Source organism: Miniopterus natalensis, chromosome 2 (assembly GCF_054644295.1).
Source record: "Miniopterus natalensis isolate mMinNat1 chromosome 2, mMinNat1.hap1, whole genome shotgun sequence".
In the NCBI taxonomy this organism is placed as follows: domain Eukaryota; kingdom Metazoa; phylum Chordata; class Mammalia; order Chiroptera; family Miniopteridae; genus Miniopterus; species Miniopterus natalensis.
The window spans coordinates 155,240,526-155,263,820 of NC_142082.1; the positions used below are offsets into that span (position 1 = coordinate 155,240,526).

The 23,295-nt window shown below is 39.5% G+C and overlaps 1 protein-coding gene across 1 annotated transcript in view; it reads left to right on the forward strand.

Annotated features, from left to right (window-relative positions):
* The window catches only part of ITPR2 (inositol 1,4,5-trisphosphate receptor type 2), a 404,038-nt gene that overhangs the window by 220,236 nt on the left and 160,507 nt on the right, over nucleotides 1-23,295 (forward strand). Inside the window, exon 37 of the mRNA XM_087814750.1 lies at nucleotides 2,812-2,920. Coding sequence (XP_087670876.1) covers nucleotides 2,812-2,920 — 109 coding nt within the window. The remainder of the gene's footprint in view (nucleotides 1-2,811; nucleotides 2,921-23,295) is intronic.

Here is a 23,295-nt window from a genome sequence, read left to right on the forward strand (position 1 = left end):
AGGCTGCCAAACCCTTAACCACCGTCTGTCACAGCTGACTCCTGTGTGGTTGAGAGTATGAGGATATTGAGAGAGGTCTCAACCTCCTCTTGACTGTGATGTACCAAGGCAGAAATCGAAGGACTAGGGGCCACAAGAAGTATGTTCCTTTCTTTTACCAGTTAAAGCTGAGATTTGGGGAGAGAAAAGAAGATGTGGGATGAGAAGAACTAACTACAGGGATGATATTGAAGAATAGGCGGAGTTTCTACATTATAGCCAGAATTATGGATTGTTGGCTCTCTATTTTAAGGGGATTAAGAAGAATGTGTTTGTCTGGACCCTTGCCAGTGTTGGTTAATGTGTTATTTTCTACACTCCAGAACTACTGTTCTATTTCACGCTGGAAGACTTACCTGTCTCCTAATATGAATTTTTAAATAAAGAGGTCCAGAATGTCTGCAAAACTGATGACTGTGGAGGCCACTAGAAAAAATTGAGTAGCAGTATTGCCTAGTAATTCAGTATAAAAATAGGGTCCTTGAAAAATACACTTCACCTCCTATAAATATGTACCAATGTATAGAATATGAGTTAGAAAGTAGGTAATAAACCTGAGAATTTGAACTCTAGGAAATTAACATGATACTATTAACAGTATAGAGCAGGGGTTGGTAAACTCTGGCCCATAGGCTAAACTGGTTCCCTTGATTACTTTTGCAGTGAAGTTTTATTGAAATACAACCCCACACATTCATTTAAAGATGAGTTAAAGAAAATGAGAATAGCCCGAGACAGAAAAAAATCAAAAGGAATTTACAATGCCTACTGAAATCATTTTCATGCATTCAGAGACTATCATGTGAAAGGAAAGACCCAATAGGAGAAGTGGTAGAGAGGTAGGTTTTTTCCCTTGTCAGGAGAACTTTAGAACAGTTGTTTGGCCTGCTGGGCCTGACCACATGGATATATAGCACCTTGCCCGGACTTCATATGTCTAAAAGGAAATCACTATTTCTTAACTCCTTCAGCATGACATAGATATTATTTCAAAGCATCACTGCCCATCTACTAGCCCAGTCTATAAATTTCAGGCATCTATGATCTGCCCTTCCTCCTCTTCTTCAACTTCCCACATGTCATGATTTGCCAAGTCTTGGCTATTTTATTTTATTTTTTATTAAAGTATAGTTGACATATAATATTATGTTAGTTTCAGGTGTCCAACATTTATATATCTTACAAAGTGATCACCACAAGTCTAGTGACCATCCGTCACTATACAAAGTTTTTATGAAATCAACTGTATATTACATCCCTATGCCTTAACTCATAACTAGAAGTTTGTATCTCTCAATACCTTTTCCCTTTCGCACCTTTCCCCCTCCTGCCCTCCCATCTGGCAGTCATCAGTTTGTTCTTTGTATCTCTGAGTCTCTTTTGTTTTGTTTGTTGGTTTAGTTTTTTTAGATTCCAATTATAAGCAAAATCATATGGTATTTGTCTTTCTCTGTCTGACTTATTTCACTTAACATAATATCCTCTAGGTCCGTCCATGTTGTTGCAAATGGCAAGACTTCATTCTTTTTTATTGCTGAGTAATATTCCATATATACATATATACACACAATGGAATACACACACACACACACACACGTGCGCGCGAGAGATCAGTGAACTGTGTCATGTCATCACAGAGTGGAGCTTTAGAATTTTTGCTTGAAGTCAGATGGACCTGGGACTATTTCCAGAAGCTACCACTTAATTGTGTAACTAGAGGCAAGTAGTTTTATCACTCTGGACCTCAGTTTTGTCATTAATAAAATTAGACTGGTATAGCCTGTAGCATTGGCTTGTTATAAGGATGGATTAAGGGAATCCATGAGAATTCCTTGTACATCATGCTGACACCTGATAAGCCACTTGCTATCTGTTATCTAGTGAAATGTCACTTTTCCCACAATACTCCTATTATGTCACTGAAATCAGACCATTCCATTGTATTCTACATCATTTTGTTTTTCCAGGAAGACATATCTGACAGGGTCATCTTACAAATCTGATTTTAAGAACTAAATATGCTAAGCTCTAAATTCTGCTGATGAACAATTTTACTTGATTTTGAGTTGTCAGGGATGCTTATGTAACCGTGATCCTCAAGCTCTTCTCCTGACAGAACACCAGTGCAAAGGTTACCACTATAATATTAATTATTAGAGTTTTTGTTCAAATTAGAACAAAAATAGTAAATGGATAGATGTCCAGATGTTACTTTTTAGTTGCTTTTGTTTTTGTTTTGCTTCTAATCACAAAACTGCTTACTTTTACTAGGCTCTAGCAGTGAAAAGTAGCACATCATTAATGGTGGAAACTGGACAGCAGCGCTTTATGCCAAGGTTGCATTGTTGTATACAGCTCCTTCTGCTGTGTAGTTAATGTAATATAGTACATAGAAAACAACATAGAAGCACATAATGTAATATACTGCAAATATTCATATTTTTCTTCTAGTAAAGTTGTTCTAGTTCATATGATGAGATTAAAGATAATCAGTGTTTCATGTTTTTTCAAAGAGTATTGTGTTCCACTAGCAGTACGCTATGTGAATAAATTTAGAGGCACTGGGATGTACTGCCTGTAAAACAAAGGATGCTTTATATTGCAAAGTCTATAGTTTAAATGTAATTAAAATATTTTTGAAAACAGGCATCTATCTTGTTTACTTCATAGTCTCAAATAATAGTATGATTTATTTCCCTCTAGCATGTAATGATAGTATATAGCTTGAAGGGAAATCACTGTCCTATTTAAGGTGTAATATTTTGCTTTAAGGTTGATTAATCACACAAAGAAACTCATGGAGAAAGAAGAAAAACTGTGCATTAAAATTCTTCAGACTTTACGAGAAATGCTAGAGAAGAAAGACAGCTTTGTGGAAGAGGTATTGTTACAAACCTTTTGGTATTTGAAAATAAAGTAGAATTTCTAGACTTCTGTAACCAATGAATTACAACAGGTTATTATATAATTACTTGTATTGATTAATAGTGTGTGTACTTAGATCTTAGATAAATTAGACAATTTGAGTTTTTATGGTATTCTTCTCTCATGTCTGCTTTCAATTGAGAAATAATTAAGATTAGAATGGCCCAGGTATTTGGTTTATTTGTTTTTATTGTATTTTATCTTGAATTTGTATATTTTTCTCATACAGCTTCAGTGGACCAATGAGCAACTGAGATGCATTATTAAGATTTCATATAAAGTTCTGCTGTATATTGAAATGTCCTATGCATTTTGGCACATGTTGGTTTTTATTGTAAATATGTGTTCATGTCATTTTCTATAATATTTTGCCAATTATTACAAAATAATATAAAAACTATGAAAATATATAAAAATACATGGGATAGTAAGTTTCTATTCTTAACTGTATTAATTTAAGTATTGCACAAATGATTTTCAGGGAGTACCAACTTATATGATAATAATCGTTAGTTTGTTATTAAAAATGACAGCTCAGGTGCTCATTAAGAGATAGCTAGCAGCATGTTTAATACCCAAGGTTATATACTTAAGTATAAAATATAAATCTAGGGAATTTTTTATTTTTTATTGTAGCTAGCTACCTTTTACCTTTACGTTTGGTTTCAAACAAAATTTGTACCATGCTTCTTAATAACTTTTTGACCAGTTTTTGTAAATACTAATAATCTGGTACGTTTAATTTTATTTATTTATGTATATGCTGTTGAATTCCAAAAAGGATGTAGTTGCAGGTTTTTCGTTTTTCTTTTTTTAAAATGTCTCTTCTAGAAAAAAAATCCAATGGAATCTTGAATATTAAATACTCTATTTGAATCACATGTTTGAGTCAGTAATCAAAATGACTTGCTTTACACTATTCTTTTTAATTTAAACTATATTTGGAAAACAGATTTCAAAATGAAGACAGTTAATGCAATTTTAGCAAATGTGTGTGACATAGGACTCAGAAAAAAGCTTGTACGTTTGCACATGTGGTATGCTGTTAAAAAATAGCAGAGCTTCTTAGGACTTTTGTTGTCTTTCTCTGATTCCTTAAAATATTGTTGTAGATTGTTTATTTTTGACTAAAGTGCTAGGTCCTAAAATAGAAAAATGGGGTTAATATAAATGTTTGACAGAAGTGTGAGGTTTATGATAACAGGTAAATTGTGCTTAACAGGAGATAAGTGATAAGTCTTCCAATTTTATGTAACAGATTATTATTGAACTAGCCTAAAGAAAAATAGGGAAGAAATCAAGTAAGACTTTCCTTTGACTAGCCAAGAGTATTTTAGTTTATTTCCTAAACCATCCTAAATACATTACGCTGGCATCTATTTCTCCTTCCCATTCCCACCGCTATCACTAGTTTAGGCTTTCATAACTTCTTGTCTAGAAAACTCCAGTAGTCCATCCAGTTCCCTGCAGCCTCCTCGAAGGGAGGCAGGGCCGCTGTTCTCATATCTCCAAGGGGTACCGTTTGCATGAGATAAAACGTGAATGTCACCAGCGGGACAGAGCCCTCAGAGACGTTAGGATGAGTAAGGCTAGCTGGAGTTACTCCGTCATCTAACGTGTATGTTGGGAGCAGCTGTTAATTATCGGTTACCGTGCCTGGGCACTGGGGCTGAAGCCGCGGAGGACACAGCGCGCTAAGGGCCACCCTGGGGTAAGTTCACTGTTAAGCGGACTCCCGCGTGGTCCGCCCAGGTCCCGAGAGCGTTTCAGAGGCCTCAGGGACTCGCTGCGCACGGCCTTGGCGTTGCGGGCCCTGCATTCCGTCTCCTGTGCTGCCCCCCGCCTGCCTCATCCATTGCCTCGGGGAAGGCTTTTCCCCTGAGCCTTGCTGTCTGGAATCGTGGGTTGTTAAACCCAAACCAGCCTCTGTACGCTCAGCGTTATCTTCGGGGAGCAGCTAATGGGCAGCTCTTACCATCTGTTTCAGCCAGTGGTGATTACTTCTCGTTAGAATTACCAAAAGACTCTGCTTCTCTTTTACGACTCTTCAGGCTGCTTCTGGGTGTTTATTCCAAGCTCCTTGTTTTATAAATGATGTCATTCAGACCCAGAAAAGTGACGTGATTTGCCCAAGGTCACACAGTGAGTGCCGGTACAGGGTTTAAATCAGAACTCCTTCCTCTGTGCCTAATCTTATTTATTAGAGCACAGCCAACTTTTAGAAATGTTGTATCGCTATTAAGAAAGATTAATATATTTTGTCCAGCATGTTTTTGAGTCCAATTTTTAAGTCATGGGCAGAGAGAGTACAAGATAGAATATAACACCTTTGATATCCCAGTTTTCTGATTCCATTAGCCTTCTCTATATGATATATTAAGGAAAGTCATCATTTAACTACCATTTTATCTAATAGTCAATTATTTTACAAACATTTACAATTTATTATACCTTTGATTACAATTCCTAAATTTTCCTTAATATTCTTTCTCATTTCATGTTCCTAAGTTTATGCCAAAGGTTGAGAGAGAAATGGGTGGGCAATATCTTGAAGATTCTCAACAGAGTAATATAAGCAAAGGAAATTGTAATTTTCTGTTATGTGTATCTGTATGTGAAGTCATCTAGTGATCTTATATGTACAATATGTTATAGTATAATACTTTTTATGGAAGGACAAACATGAAAATTGTACATAGAAAGTATTTAAGAGGGAAAGTTACCTGAGTTTTATAAAAATTCCATGTAAGTATTATTTGTTCAGTTGATTCTGATAGAAAAGCAAAAAATTACAAAGATTGTAACTCTAACAACCTCGAGAGCTCAGTATTCCTTTGGGATTGGCCATATTTGAAAGGCTTTTTTAGATAACAGCAGGCATATTTATTTGCACTTAAAAATATGTATTTTGGGAAATTTGAGGAGGGCAAGGAAAAAGAAGGAATGTTTTAAAATGGCTTTACGACAATATGATTCTTTTTGTTGTTGTTGTTAATCTTCACCGAAGGATATTTTTCCATTGACTTTTAGATAGAGTAGAAGGGGTGGGAGGGAGGGGGAGAGAAGAGAGAGAGAATGAAGAGAGAGAGATTGACATCGATGTGAGAGAGACACATTGATTGGTTGCCTCCCGCATGTACTACAGTCAGGCCCAGGGATTGAACCTGCAACCCAGGTATGTGCCCTTGACCAGAAATAGAACCCAAGACCCTTCGGTGCAAGGTCTGATGCTCTAACCATTGAGCAACACTGGCAAGGGCAGGGCAATATGATTCTCAATGTTCTCAGTCCTTAGAGCCACTTTGTTCTATTCTTATTTCCACAACCTCTCTACCACAAAAAAGGAGACACCTGTTAGGATAAGTATGCTGTTGAATAGATAGAGTAGTTTAATGATAACAAAATACCTTGGTTTTGTGGATTTAAAGATATTTTAGGTCCACATCTGAGCGAGGGTTTACTGGAAGGTGGTAACGGAGATAAAGAGCTCTGTGGATTGAACACAGGTGGGCTGATGGGGTGGGAGGCAGGGAATAAGAAGGGCTGTGTCCAGAGGATTGGTGTGGTTTTAAGGATTTTGGTGGGGGTCAATTTTCTTCATCTTAAACTCTGTAGTATACATTTTCATTAAGATTTATAGAATATTACAAGTTATTTTTGTCATAAAAAGAGATACACATATCAGTCATAAATAGTAAAGGTGTCTATAGCCACTGATCCTAAGTAGATAAAATTTGTAGCTGCTCTACTTTAGGACTGGAAAAGGTAATGAGTGCTAGAAATAATCATGATAGCCTGTATATTCTGATAGAACTGGAAAGTTAAAGTCTCTTTCCTTACGTTATAGTGAAAGAAGTTCACCTATTTTGAATGCCAGTCATAATTTTTCCTGTGAATATATTCCTATCTACTTCTTCAGTTATACTGAGATACATATAATCTACAAAATAACAAAGATATTTAGTCCAGTTCAATATTCTTAAAATGTTCAGATTTGAAGTTCCATATATTCTTGGAATACTGTTGCAGAGAGATCTAGAAAAAAACCTCTACAATAGCTATGGTGAGGTTTTAAGTGTTGGTTTTTATACAGTAATAATAGCTAGCATTTATTGGGAGCTTATTCTGTATCAGATACTGTTCCTGATCCTTTTTATGTATTAATTTATTTAATCTCCAACCCTGTGTTATAGGAAGTGTTATTATCTCCCTTTTACTGTGTGGAAACTGAGGTGGAGTTTAATATCACATTAAAGAGAGCAGGTATTCCAACCCAAACATGTTGTCTCCTGAACTCATCTCTTACAGGTTATATGACTTATAATCACAACTCTTCTATTTTCTCATATATTCAACAAAATAAAAGTTATTTAATTTAATCTCAACAACATTGGATATGTGTACTGGAGAGCATAAACCATTTATTCTGTGAGCTACTTAGCAAAGGCTTGAAGATTTTGGACCAAGCTGATTGGGGACACCATGATGCAATAGTTGCAGGGGATTTTTAAGATTTATTTTGACAGACCTGCAGATCAATATCAGCTCTCAAACCCCATCCTGCGATCAGGGTCTGTGTTGTTTGTAGCCTGAATGTTAGCAATGAAAGTTCTAAACAATACTTTCTAAGATGACCATTATCTTCCTCCCCTTGTGGGAATGTGACATTCAACAAACAGCACAGCATCTGATTGAGAGCTATGATCTTTACAAATGCCCTGGGGGGAGGGGGGAGGGGGGAGTTGGTATTTACACATCAAACAGTGATGGCAGGTGGTGACTTCTTCATTTAAAAGTTGGTATCTGGAGTGATGAGGAATACAGATCTTTAAGGAATGATGCCTTGGGTTATTTTTAAGATATTTTCCTTTTTTTTTTTAACTCTAGAATTTACTGTCAGCTGAGTTAATAAGAACTAATGCTTTTCCTAAGCTGGAAAAAAAATAATCATTGTAACTAATCTTTTATTTCTGATTTTGAGTCATAGCAAAAAGAATAGTCAGAATTATGCCAAGAAACTTAACTCCTACATCAAATCTGCAGACCTGCCAGTCCCAGCAGGAGTTGAGTTATTGTGAATTTGTAAATTGTATCAAGCTCCTCTTACTGTAAGAGTCTTACTGAATCATTCCCCTTCCATGCCTACACTCATTTCCCTTTCTAGGAGGCAAATAAACAAATTTAAGTAGAATTGCTACACAGAGTGTACTGTAGCTTAAGAATTTGATAATAACTGTTTTGCTAAGGGAAAATAAATTTTCATTTTAGCATCAGTTGCATTATGTAAAAATTCTTATTAAATGTATTTTAGAAGAGAGTGCAGTTTTTTGCAGTGTTCTAATGTTGTTTTAAAGTGGATACAGTAAGTGCTGTTGCAGATGTGTCCTACCATCGTAATCATTCCTGTGTTGTGATTGTGTGTGTATGCTATTTTAACTAGACACCTAAGTGGCTGGAAGTATGAAAATATGTTGATGTCTCCTTACAATAAGAGATCTGTTTTAGAAACATAATTAGTATACTCCTCTACTTTGGAATTTTTATGTTATATTTTCATCCAGGCAACAAGACTTTGTTCATTAAAGGTGGGTGCAAAAGCAGCAGTGGCTTTTAGAAACTTCCTCTTGCAGGGTCACTTGCTAGGCCATAAAAGTGACAAGTTTACTGGATTTATTAAAGTCATTGTAACCTCATTATAACAAAAAATTATGAAGTCCCTAAGTACACTTTGCCTTCACTTTCCCATTTTAAAATCTGTCGTAACATGATTGTCTTGATGGTGTTTGAGATATGCTGTGATTCTGAAGAGACCAGTGACTAAAAGGTCTTCATGAAAATATCACCAATACTCAAAATTTAGTCAGCCATTTATTGCCTCCAGTAAGTGTAAGACATTTGGTAGTTAATGATTGTAAGTGAAAAATGATATATGATTTAAAAATAAACTTGGATAACATAAAGAGTAAAGAAAAAAGAACATAAAGAAAAAAGAAAAAACTTTAAAATTAATATATTATTAAAGTGTCATATTAATTATTTCCATCTAAATCTAACCTGAACTCTTTCAGCAAGCATTCCATGGTAAGTTTCTTTTAGCTCCATATTATACTAATTTGTAACCCTTTCAGCACTTATAAGATTATATCTGTCTTGTTAGTGTAGACTTTTTAACATTACACCTTTTGAAGGCTTTCTTTGGTGTTTTTTGTTATTTTAAATAAATTAGAAACTCTTTGAGGACAGGTCTGATACATAAGATGAAGAAATGCCCAAAGGCCTTTCGGGGCTGAGGTGCTATGAGGTATCCATAGTTCTTCTGTGTTTCTTTCCAGTCCCACTTTACATGCCACAGTGTTGTACTGTTGAGGACAGAGACTGGAGATCTTCTTCACTGCAACATTCCCTGTGTCTAGCATTGTACCCTGTACACAGGCGTTGCTCAATAAATGTTTGTTGACTGCCTGATTTACACAGTAAGAATAAAAGTTATTGACTGTCTGGAAGTATAACACATTGACCTTCACTAATCATATCCAAGAAATAGATTGTAGGAGTATCACTTCGCGTTCTACTTTGCATCTCTTTGTTACTTGGGAAACGGCAGGTTTCTCGACACTTGACATACCTGCCAAGCTGGGCCAGCAGCAGAGAGAGCTGCAACATAGGGAGCTGAGGAAGGACATTATTTGGCAGAAAGCACCATATCCGATGAGCTTGGTAGGCTTTGCTTGCTGTCTGGCTTGGAGACAAAGGGGAAGACATGGGGGTATCCCCGGACATTGTAACAGTGGGAACTCAGCCAAGGGAGGCTGGAACGAAGAAAGGATGGTCAGATGTGAAGGCAAACAAATGGGAGGAAGTCTCCGGCCACTGGGCTTCTCTTCCAGGAAAGCCTTCCTTCCCTGAGGACAAGCAGGAGACTCAGGCCACAAAAGTGGGAAAAGCCCACTGTTAAAACTAGGAGAACATGGGAGTACCTAGGACTCTGGAGAGAGGGTAAGACCCAGTCACCTGAACTGGGAAACTGAGTTTGTCAGATTCACTAGAGTAACTAGCTGCAGAGTCCATGGACTGTGATCTCAAGCAGCAGCAGGACCTCCTGCCGCAGGACAGAATGGGTGTCTGGCCTGGCTCTGGGCTGTTAGCACTGTAAGCAGGGAAGGGACACATGTAAAGGTGATGCAGCAGGTGGGCCTGATGCATGTCCCTCTCTCTGTCAGGTACATTCATCTCTAGACTACTGACTAGACAGATCTTCAAAGAGGAGATGTGCAACCTAGTATATGAGGCACTAAAGCTGCATTATTGTTTAACTATTGTTGACTACATCTCTAGTGAAGCTGTTTGCAAAGCAACTGTGTGTGTGTGTGTGTGTGTGTGTGTCTTGTGTCTGTGTGCGTGCACATATGCTCTTGGATCCTCAACAATAACTATCTGAGGAGGCAGAATCTTTTTTAGTCTCCATTTGATAGATGAGAAGACTGAGGCCCAAAGGGTAAAAGCATCTAACACAATTTGTAAGTGACAAAGCAGGGATATGAGTCATCATTTCCCGATTCTACTGTGTATATGATGCTTCTCCTTGTGGTGGAGAATTTACATTATGCTAGAGAAAAGAAGTGATCATTTAAACTTATTTTATCTTTTGGAACCACCTCTTTCAGACTTTTACTCCCTTTTCTACCTCTAGAGAGCTCAAGGTTCAAGCAGTCTTAAAAAAATAAAAATAATAAGGGAAATGTATTTTTACACACTTAGTACATGCTCTAAGTAATAGTTACAGCTCATACTTTTTGGTGTTTACTATCTAATAAAAGCCTGCGTACATGCTTTACAGTCTTAATTCACTTACCCCTCAAGACAATACTTTCAGGAAACTGCAGCACAGAAATGCTACAGAACTTACCCAAGGTCACACAGCAGAAAATAAAATTAAATAAATGGTGGAGCCAGGATGAGAACTCCGGCTGTCTGGCTCCAGAGCCTGTGTTTACAATCCCTACGTGAGACTGTCTTTCATTATATTCTCATGTCAGCTTCCAGAGCTGTAGCCGTGTCACCCGGGGCTGTCCAAGGGCAACGATTTTCTTGTTTAAAATAACAAACCACCTGAAGATATTTCTTCTTGTACTTAGTGACTGTGAACATCTCCCATTTACTGATTTCTTCAGGGTAGGCTTGGCGCCTGCACATTTCATCTGGTGCTTGACAATCTCAAGCATTTTGTGTACACCTCAGTTACAATAAAACAAACACCATTTGGAATATCTGCGGATTGCTTGGTGCAGTTGTTGGGCTTATCTTTCCTTGGTTGTTTCTAGCCTTCGGCTGGGTTTTTAGTTAAAACCCAAACTGTAAACTCTGCTGCCTGCGCCGTGATGGGACAGGGACAGCACATGGGATGTGACGGTGAGCCCACGGAGCGGCTGGTCCTAGGGCGTCTGTGAGGGACGTGGACAGTTAAGACCAGATCAGATGCTAATAATTAATACCACACGGACGGGATAATGCTGAAGATTCCAGTTCGGAGGCACACAATTATATGATTTCCATCCCAGGTGTGACTTGGTTTCATATTCTCTCAAAATGCCCAAGTGCAGTAATCGGGGAAATACTTGCCAGAAGGCGAGAGGTAACCAGCAATAATCTCACCCTGGGGCGTAACTTGGAGAAAGAGGCATTCATTAGGCTTCTCGCATCACCGCCGTGTCCGTGCCGTTACTCGTTCACTCCTTCGACAAACAGGCTACCCCGTATGCAGGGCTGGCTGAGAGCCCCATGCCACGGGGGCCCAGACCGCTGGCCGCTGAGCCGCCTGCCCTTTGTCTGGGAAGGCAGTGTTGACCTCGGTCCCACCTCGCTTTGACCGTGCGGCGCGGAGCACAAACACCACACCCTCCCTCTGCCCCGGCCCCCCCCCCCCCCCCCCCCCCCCGTCGTCGTCATGACATTCTCTGTGTCCCCTTGCCCCGACCCTGCCACCTCTCGGTCTCCCAGACTCCTCCTCTCCTGCTCCATCCCTCTCAGCAAACACTCCATGTCCCCACCTCCTTCTCTCTGAGTTTCCTCCACCTTCTTGCTTTAAGTGAAGACTCACCCCCCGAGGTCACCCTGCGGCCTCAGCAGCTCCCCCAAGCGCAGCCCCCTTCTCTCTCACCCGCCATGTGAAGAGGCTGTGTCCCCCTGTTGCTCCTCACTGTCACCCCGAGACTGATTGCTCTGCCCTTCTTAAAAATCCTCAGCTCCTTGGAGGGAATTAAGGCCTCTGACTGTATCACCTTGGTACCTGCCAGCATCCTCCTCACTCCCTCTCTTCCATCCAAGGCTGTGAACTTGGCTCACGCTCTGTGCCTGGGCCCTCAGACCTGTCTCCCTCAGCTGTGATTTTAACCCACACGGGCTCTGCGTCCAACACTCTGGCCTCTCAGGCCCTTGACCTCTGCGTAGGCACCGACCTTCTCTCTCCCACGTCCATCACCCACTTTTTCAGTAACACCCAGGGACACCTTCTTCGCAATAGCTGGTTCAGCACCCCACCGGCTGACCTTTACTTGGTCGCAGTCTGCTCGCTTGCTTAACACCCCAATTATGAATGTCCCCTGACCTAGTCAGAGCCCCTGGCCTCCTCCTTTCCTGCTGCTGATCTTGCTCCCTTCCTCTGCTTATGAACTGGAGATTTCATAATCGCAAACCCAACTGCTGAGCAGCTGTTTAAGACAGGGCATAACAAACAGTCCTAGCAAAACAGCATGGAAGAGGGGAAGGGTGGTTCCTTATGAGAGAATTGGAGTATTGTTGCCAAAAGATGGGGGGGGAAGGATGCCAGGCAGGCCAAAACAAACAAGGACCACTCCAATTTCTTCTGTAATTTCTTCTTCTGGCCAGATTGAGTTATTTAGGTTATTTAAGTTATTTGGCTGATTTTCTATTCATGTTCCACTTAACTCTGTATGCCACTTCTTTCCAAGTGACACCAGAAATCTTGGCTCACAGTTCCCTTTACAAAAAAGCTTCGCCTTCGCTGTGCACACAGGCACTCTGTGTTCTCCAAAATTGAAACGACTGAGGATATCTTTTCTCAAGGCTGAGAAAACATATGGATGAGAGTATGCTACTTCTCAGCCCCGTAGCCTTTTGACAAGGCATCTGCTACAACAGTTTTTATTATTGGATCATGGACTGTTGTTTGCCAATTGTTTTCATAAATATTAATCTTTGAAATCTTGACTGACATAAAAGTTGTTCTTTTTGGATTCTTTTCTTCTTTACATGCACCACCTTTAATATAATTGTCTCATAACACAAGATTTTTCTTATGAAAAATGCCCAATTTCCAAGTGGGGTCTAAAATTTCTGATTCAAAAACTGTGGGTTGTTTTGTGTTTGAATCCTCTCTCATTTTCCTTAACTCAATTTATTGCCATTGGAATAATGGTTCTGCATTTATTTTGCAAAAAGGAGTCTTGAAGGTACCTCAGGAAGACATGTGAGCTTAGCTTTCCCACGCATTTGGTTGATTTAATCCCAAGGTGGGTAACTGTTCCTTCTTAGTCTGAAAGCATAAACTTTAGAACTGAGTTATGATTTCGAACTGGACTTTGAATACTCTATTCATTATGGTCACTAATGGCATTTGATGCATGTTAATTTCTAATCACACCTTTGCATGAGAAGATAATTGGAAATTCTGCAGTGGATGAGACAGTGAGCACATCTTCCACTAAAGGGTGTTACTTAAGACAGTTGATAAAGTTTTACTGGACTGTGTGGCCTCTAGCATGCTCTCAGTGGCACATATAAAGCATAATAAGTGCTGTAGGCATCTTTGGAGGTTAGTTCCTGATTTATTTTACTACTACCTCCAGGGATCAGTAATTCAGCACACTTTAAATTGTTTCAATGATTGTTTAGTTAATAAAGCAGTTTTTAACATTAACAATGAAATGCACTTTACATAGACACTTGATCTTAAAGCCTATTAGCAAAACGTCATCTGTGTGTGAAGCCAGTGATGGCAAACACAGCAAGTGACTAGTTTTGAAGGAAGATTATTTAATCACAATGCCACAGGATCTTCTCTTCCTTAGTAAACTACCTGTTCAACATTAAATTTAATACATTAAAAAAAATAGGTTGCAAGCTCTCATAAATTCTTGACAGGTGTGCTCCATTCCCAGGATTCTGTAAGTGGTGTGGGTTTTCATTTTCCTTTTTTAAAGCTAGAATACTCTATTATTAAAGGAGAGTTAATAAATTGGACAATATGGTAACTCACTGATGAGTGATGAAATTGTTATTTCTTCAGCTCCATCTAGAATCATGTAAAGATTATATTTAGAGTCGAAGAGATTCTTATATTCTGCTATCTCTGAAGGCTGTGTCACGGGTCGGGAATGTATCTCAGTTGAGATCAAGCGCTGTTTCCTCTGGGATCTGTTGGCAGCAGTCGGCCCTGCGCTGCGCCTGCCGTTCTCTGAGAGTAAAATGAGATTCACATGTTTGCATACCGGCCGCCTCCTTCTCGCCAGGGATGCTCTGGAAAGAGCGTATGAGTATTTCTGCTGTGCCTCTATTTTAGGGAGGGAAGAGGGTCTCACAAAAATTGGAAACTATTCCAAAAGTGGGCCAGAAGCCGAGGAGTAACTGAGGGGCCCACCCCAAGGAGGCTAGTGCTTCCACGTGGGTAGGGCGATGGCGTGTCGAGCTCTGTTCTTCTGGCTCCGGGATTAGGCACCAAAGAGATGATATGGAGAAAGCCTGGCCTCACTTAGTCGATAACCAACAACTATTGAGAACCTGTAATATGTTGTATCGTATGCTGTGATAAGATACAAAGGAATGAAATGCCACCTACGTTAGGTTTCTAGGGCTGCCATAACAAAATACCACGAATTGGTAAATAACAGAAACTTATTTTTTCACAGTCTGGAGGCTAGATATTTGAGATAAAGGTGTTGGCGGGGTTGGTTCCTTCTGAGGACTGCAGGGGAAGGATCTGTCCTAGAACTCTCTCCTTGCCTTGTTGGTGGCCATCTTCTATCTTCCCAGGGTCTTACCTCTGTTCATGTGTCCGCATCCAGATTTCCTCTTCATATAAGGATGCCAGTTATATTGGATGAGGGCCCCCCCTAATGACCTTGTTTTAATCCAATTACCTATTTAAAGACACTATCTTTAAATATGGTTCTATTATGAGGTAGCAGGGTTAGGACTTCAACATATGACTTTTTGGGTGATGGGATTTAGCCCATAATAACACCTGCTCTTTAATCTACTCATAGATAAGACAGGTGCAGGTGTTTTCTGTGTGTGCTTTTCTTGTGCTCATTTCGTTGAGGGCAGCCAAAATGCACTGAACAAGTTGCTGGCATCTGCAGATTTAGGAAGTTACTTCTCAATATTATTATTTAAAGCAGTATGAACCAACAAAGAAACATAGAACAGGAATTTGGCTTTCTTCTTGTTTCATGTCTTAGATTAATGTTGAAAGAAAACAGTTGATTGACATAAAAACTCCAGCGACACCGACAAGCACGTGGATAGATGTTTGAGTATAGGTTGGACTCACTCTGAAAACATTAGATAGGTTGGACTCATTCTGAAAACACAAAATGAGAAGTTTGAAAATTTGATAGAATTTTAATATTCGTGATATTCTTTGGCCTTGGACTGACCCTCCAAATCATGGCTCGGTTTCTTTCTGGAGCACTTTTGACAGGGTTTCAGCACAATCAGGAAAAATTAGAAGTTTCAGATATGGTCTCTGGAGTTTCTGTATTTGCTACAAATTAAACGATTATTCTGGAATATCATTTTAGCAATTTATTATTCTGGTCATCTCATAGCAAAATATTGACTTAAATCCTTCATTTAAAAATGTACCTTTTCTGAAAGTTTTCGTTAGTATTTACAGGTATTTGTAAACCACACAATTTTATATTTATTTTGGAAAGTAGCCAGCTATTTTTTTATGTCCACAAAAAAATAAAGTTAATTTTTAAAACCATAACACAAACAGGAACATCACTCTTAGCCCATGGTACAGCCTAGCCTCACTGCCTTAGTCCTTGCACCTGTATGTGGGAGCAAACGAGGAAGTGATGTTTTTTATTATTTTAAGAAAGAAATTGAGTCAAGTCATAGTGTTACTTTTGTAAATATCCTGGTTTATAGAATATTTTTCTGATATTTTAAAACAACATTATTTTCTTTTCTTAAGTGTAAAGTTTTTCTGCTTCTTGCATATTTTACATCAGCTCTGTTTTACCAACAAAAGTAAGAAAAGCAGTACTAGAAAAATAGACTTCAAGATACATTCACAAAGTAATTCCTTCTGTCCTCAATGCATGGCTGTTTGCATCCCCAAGTTAAGATTATTGATCATTTTAATTTTGATTCTGGTATAATTTCTCCCATGAGATTCTAAATGATTGGTTACTTCACTAACTGCATCAGAAAAGGGAATTTTCCTGGGTCATTCAGATATATATTTATAGATCTATGTAAATGCAGTGAACATGAGGCATAGAATGTGGTAGTGGAGTATCACTGGTGTATGTGAGGAAATACCACCTGTTAAAAATGAGACAGGGACATTATTCTGGAAGGAGGGAGGCAGTCTGAGCTATACAAGAATAGCAGTCCTCACAGCATTGTTACAAATGTATCGCAAACCTAGGAGGAGTGATAAAGTCAAGGAACATTTTTTAAAAACCAGTATTTATGCCTTTCCTCTGCTGAATTCCTCTAAATTGAGCTTTTCACTCAGAATTAATACACACAACCAGTGTGTGGTAAATGAATGGTTAAAATTAGGCTGCCGACTTTAATGTGAAAATATTTTCTCTGATAGTGCTGTTATTTTCAGTGCATTTATGGAAGTGTTTCACACACACAATGCTGTAGTGCATTATGCTCTTTTGTGCTTCACATTGGCCTCGGAAATTTCAGTGTGCAGACTACAATGAGGTGCATTAGGAAAGTCCCAGAATATTTATGGTAATTCAAGGGAACTCGACATCGAAATTAACATGCTGGTTCCCAGACATCTCCCTTTTATATTCTTCATAAGGGTATTTCAGATAAAAACAATTTACTGTAATTGATTTATTTTACCAAATATACTTAGTGTTCAGAGGCTATATCCTGACCTAAAAATGTTAATAGTTCAACACTAAAAGTGAGTTCAAATTAAATCATAAAAGGGTTTACTCTAAAGAGGTTTATTTTTGGTGTTTTTGCTGAACATAATTTTTTATGATTTAACATTTGTAAATTAGATAGAATGCATTTAAGTGAACCCAAATGAGAAAATAAGATAGTCTGGAAAGAAGTATTTTTTTTTTAAAGATTTTTTTAAAAAATATATCTTTATTGATTTCAGAGAGAGGAAAGGAGAGGGAGAGAGAGAAACATCAATGATGAGAGAGTCACTGATCGAGCCCTCGACCCGGGCATGTGCCCTGACCGGGAATTGAACCCCGATCACCTGGATCCCAGGTCGAGCTCAACCGCTGAGCCACGCCCGGCCGGGCAGAAGTCTTTCTTTTTCCCCCTCTGAACTTACTGCTACCCTCCCATGTGTGTGAGAGCTGCATGCATGAGGGCTTTCTGTGCACTCACACCATGTCAGGGCAGGGAGGGGAGGGTTTAAGGTGGCTTGGACCGGGCTGATAGCAGGGGAGGTGGAGAGTCCGAGGATTTTCCTCTGTAATGAAATTGGAGTGGACAGGCTTTGCTGGTTGATGGGACGTGAGGTACAATAGAAAGACGAGTGAAAAATAACTCTGGGGAATGTGGCCTGCGTACCTGGATGTGCTGCTGACCGTTAGGGAGAGGGCCGCGGGAAGTCTTACCCGTCTGTGTGTCTCCAGTGCTCAGCACAGCAAATGGATATCACATGGAACTGAACTCGTTAGGTGTGGGATTATTTCTACTCCTGCCAGGTTTCCTCAGACAAATACAGAGGGTTTGTTGGGCGGTGAATTTTAGCCAAGAAACTGCGTCTGCTTTGCATGTTATTTTGAGCATCCAAATGGCAGCAATATCAAAAGGGAAAATGCAGTTTTAATTTGGAGGGAGATTGAAGGTCATGAGTGATGCGCCTGAGTTTAAGAAAGATATAGTAACGTAAAGTTTCATTCCTCTACAATGGAGAGTAATTTTGAGCAGGATTTCGGTGACCTGTGAAGAATGATTCTCCAGTACAGCTCCCCCTTCAGGTTTTCATATGGATGGGCGTTGTGATAAGTGACTGAGGAAGAATATGGAAGGGTAATGGGATAGACGCCGTCTTTCTGGGACAGATGCACTGTCCCTAGAACATCTGAGTGTATTGGATCTTACATTTAACACTGTAGCCCCAAATGAAAAGCCAACACCCTGTGTGATTCTAATTCAAACTATTTGTTAGTGTCAGGGATTTGGAACAATTGAGGGACACAGGAGTCATTCAGACCGAGATTAAAATGTAACTCAATTACTGGGATATCCACTAGAAAACATGCTTTAGGTCTGTGTTTGCTAATATTTTGCCTCAACCTTACAGCAACACCTCACTCCCCCAAAGGGACCAGCCTCCAAGAGTAAGGCAGAGAGCAGTCTGGAATTCGCCTGCTCTTGTGGCCAGGAAAAGCTCAGAAGAGGCTTTGCTAAGCATCTCATCCCTTCTTTCCAACTCACCAATCAGATAAGGCACTTCCTCCTTTTTGGAGAGGGGTAAACGGGCAGACAGAGGTCAAAAGTGTCACTCGTGGGAGTTCCTCCATCTGGGACGCTTGAGGTGAGCAAAAAGAACCTTCCCTGCTGACCTTTCTCCATTGGGAATGTTTATCTCAGAACATAATAAATTTTAATTGCCTTCATTCATACTAGTCCAAGTTTCTATGAGCAACACAGAGTGGGGTAAAAGTAGTTTCATAGTTGTTTGTATGGAAAATAATACAATAATTAATAAATAATACAAGAATAAACTCAGTTTTATGTACTCGCAACTGTAAACCTACTTTTGCCCCGTGCTGTATTGTATAGGAGCAATAGACTTAACATTTTCCTTCACAAACATTAATTACATGCCATCAGTACTGGTAATTCATTATGGGCTGCTGCAGAACTATGCATAATTGCCAGTTTCACTGATGCTGAATCCTTTATTTTCTCCGTGAGCTTGGAAACCACTGGCATAGGTACATTTCCATCAAGACTGACTAAAGAAAATTTCTCTAAAATGAGTATTTGGAATTGGTTTTCCCACTAAGCCTACCAGTCTACCTGAATTGAAAGGTAATTGTTTGATTTCCATTCCCTAAAATGCTGAATGTTCAGCTATATCAGAACTGTATTGATTGGTGGTGCATGTTTAATAGAATTTTCAGAATTTGATGCCTGTTAGATATCACACTCTTCAATATCAACAACAAACATTTATCAAGAGTCTGCTTCATACAGAGCACAATACCAAGTTCCGAGGCGCCAGAAAGTATCAGTTATCTGCCCGCATGAAGTTGGTGCTTTAGTGTAGAAGGCGTGCATGTGAGTACACGTGAAAAGTAAGTCATACATGTAAAGCCCCTGCTAGCTGCTAAGTGGATCCTATAGGTGTTAGAGGCAGAATGTTAAGTCGTTTACCAAAGACATTTTGACAGGTTTGGGATGGCTACAAGCCATTTCCTAGGAATTATTCATAAGGCTTGAGACTCTAAAAATGAGTCTAAAAACTTTGCAGAAATAGATCATTACGGGCTTTTTGGTCCTAGGGAATTTAAGGAAAGAGGAACAGTTTTAGCAGGTCCTTGACTATTCCAAGGGCTGAGCCTTTGGTGCCCTCTTCACCCTGAGTTTCTCATCTTAGGGAATAGCATCGTCATGCACCAGACTGCTCGGTCAAGACCTGAGCTGTCATTCTCGATTCCTCATTTCTCACCCCACACAGCGAATGCACCAGCAACCCCATTGCTTCTACCTGTAAATGTCTTTTGCACACACCCAGCTGCCTGCCCACCCTGCTTCCCCCTGGTCTGAGCCCATTACCCTGCTCCAGGACATGAGCATCTCCTGCCTGGGCTACCACATGACCTCCTAGCTCACCTCCCTACTTCCTTTGCATGTAACCTCCAGTTCATTCTTTCCATGGAAGAATAGTTGTAAATCATACGTCAGGTGATGCCATTCTCATGGTCAAACCCTTTGATGTTTTTCTGTTTCTCTTTAAAAGAAAATTCACATTTCTCACCAGAATATAAATAGGGCCCTGTATGATCCAGCGTGTACCACCTTTTAAACGTCTTTTCTTTATTTTACTCTATGGTAGCCAGTGGTGTCCTTTCTAATCCTCAAACAAAACAGTCTCTTTCCGTTTGGAGGCTTTGCACTTGCTGTTCCTTCTGCCTAGCATGCAGTTCCTCTGGCTCTTTGTGTGCCTGACCTCGTTTATCCTTTAGGTGTCTGCTCAGTTGTCACCCTCCACTCAAATGCTTCTTGACAGCCCTATTTAAAATAACTTCCCCCAGTTGTCCTGTAATATGGCATCTTCATTTTTTTCATAGCACATTTCAGAAAACAGCAAACATCTAGTTTCATTTTTTTGTTATTGTTTACTTATTTATTATTGGTTTCCTCCATAGGCCTGCTAACTCCAGGTGGGTCAGAATCTTGTCTTTTGTATCTGCAGTACCTATTATAGGGTCTTGGGTGACTCAGTAAACATTTGTAAAATGAGTAAAGAATGCAGCTTGTTTATAAGCCAAGGGGAAAGAAGGGGGCATTTGAGGCTGGGTGAGAGTAGGAGCAAAGACCTGGAGACTGAGTGTGTCTACCATGTAGGAAGCAGTATCTGAGTCCTGCTTATGGGACAGGGGGAGCCTGGCAGGAATGTTGGCCAGGGTTGGAGGTTGGGGCCTGGGCCTGGGCTACGGTTGCTGAAAGTGAAATAGTCTAAATGGTAAGTGCAAATTACGTTCAAAGAAAGGAACAAGAGATTAACAGCAGAAGAACCATGTGAGGTCTGAGAGAGTGAGTCCAAGGGTCTGGAGAGAAGGAACCAGAGACCATCAGGAGCACTGCATAGTACTGAGGGCAGGTGGGTAAGTGCAAAATAGGTCAGGGTGTGGTTTGTGAACAGCTCACCCAAAGCACTGTTCTTGTTGGGAGTAATCCTATTTATATGGTGCAACATTTTATTTCACTTGTACTGAGATACAGATTTGGAAAGTAGTGCAACTTTTAAGAAAGTCTTAAAGTCAAAACTATGGCACTAGAATTAACCTTGCAGCCAGCCACCTTGAAGCTACTGAAGAAAGATTTTTGATCAGAGTGATTCTATGAGGTTAATCTTGCAGTGGTCCCATCGATGAGAAATGATGCAGGCAGAGAGGTCAGGTAGGAGAGGACTGTAGCTGTCCAGCTGAGGATTCTGAAATGTAATTCTAAGGCTGTTTCATTTGAAAAGGGTGGGCTTTATATGTCTGTCATAAGTCCCAAACTAAAAACTGTTCAAAGGAGTTTATACAGCGAAGGGCATGGAGACCTGGACTTTGGGATGCTTTAGGAGGAGAAAGGTCAGCAGGAACCTTCGAGTGTCTCCTCTTTGCCATTCCTTGTCTTCCATGTCCAAGCTCCACTCCTGGTAGTGATACTTGTGTTTTGCACGGAAATCTTTTGCAATTTGCTCTCCCTGGCTCTTCTCTAAGATGACAGATAAATGGACAGAAAGCCTGTAGAGCTGGGCTGCAATATCACAACTCATCAGTAGGTGCCACCATCTCACAAATGTTATCTCCCAGTTAGAGAATCTAGTCTACAGCTTTAAATTAGTTTTTTATTTCATCCCATACATATTTTGAGTTTTCCATAATTATAAATATGTATTCAGGTCACATGACGTCAAAGCATTTTTCTAAATCAAATTACTTACAATACTATAGTCACATTTTTATTCAGGATTCTGTTGTTTAATGGTACTTTTATACAATTGATAGTCTGCTTATCTTTAGCTACTCTAATATTACATTACTTATTTTGATAATATTTTAATTTGGTGGAGTTATAGACACATCTTAGAACCAGAAAAAATATGGTTCATGTACTTTGTTTTATTTTCCTCCATTTAATATTTCCACCCTCACAGAAAGTTCTGTTACACAGTCCTGGTATAGACTAAACTGATCTCTCTTTTAAAAAACTCTGCAGATACCACCATGTGTCTGGGTTCGGGATCTTGTACATAGATCATTTAAAAACATATTAAGCAAAATATGGGTAGGAGTTTATTTTTTTAATGTGTATTATATTTTAGAGATTTTTTTTTTTTTAAACATTTGGCCACAACATTAGCAATAAAATAGAAATAAGGCAAGGGATAAATGCCTGGGTATATATAATAGCTCAATATTTTCAAAGCTAATCAAACTTCTTGATAACTAATATACTTAATATTTTTAAATTGTGCATATTCTAATTGATCTCTGGAAATAAAATGATGAGTGTATAAGACTGGGAATTAATAGGCGTCCCCATGGCTTATGTTCAGGAAGAGCCATCTCACGTTTGACAGTTGGTTATACTCTATTCAGTGTCTTAAACATGTCATTCCCATACCTTCCCAATTTGAAAATTTATTTGAAATGGCAGAGATAACATTGTATGTCCTCGTGTTTAGGCAAAATGCACTATTTTCCTTTACTCTCACACTTTATTTTCAGCCACTAAATGTGTAGGTTTTTCTCTCATTGGCCAATTCTCCACCACCGGCTGAGTGTCCTGCAATTTAATTCAGTTCTGACACTATCTACCTAGAGATAGCATCAGGTCCCTCAGGTTAAGGGCTCAGTCCAACAAGACTGCTCCCTTCCTTCAGATGCCAGTAGTAAGTCCAGGTTGCTCCCTGTGCTTCTGAATGAATGGCTGTAAATCCAAGGTTCCCATGACCTCCTCCTCAAGTTTGATAACTTGTTAGAGCAGCTCACAGAATTCAGGAAAACTAGTTTACTTACTAAATTACAAGTTTATTACAAAAGGATAGACCTCAGTAACAACCAGATGGAAGAGATGTAAATATAGGACAAGGTACGTGGGGAGTGGTGTGGAGCCAACCAGAAGCTCTTCAAACACTGTACTTCAGGGATTTTTATGGAAGCTTAGTGATGTGGGTATATGGTGGATTGCTAACTCCATTTCCAGGCCCTCTTCCCTCTCTGGAGAGTGGGGAGTAGGAGCTAAAAAAGTTTCAAATTTGTAATCATGACATGGCCTTTCTGGGGACCATTCCCCATCCAGAAACCCACCAAGAGATGCCTTATTAGAATAAAAGACCCTACTTTCACCCAGGAAATTGCA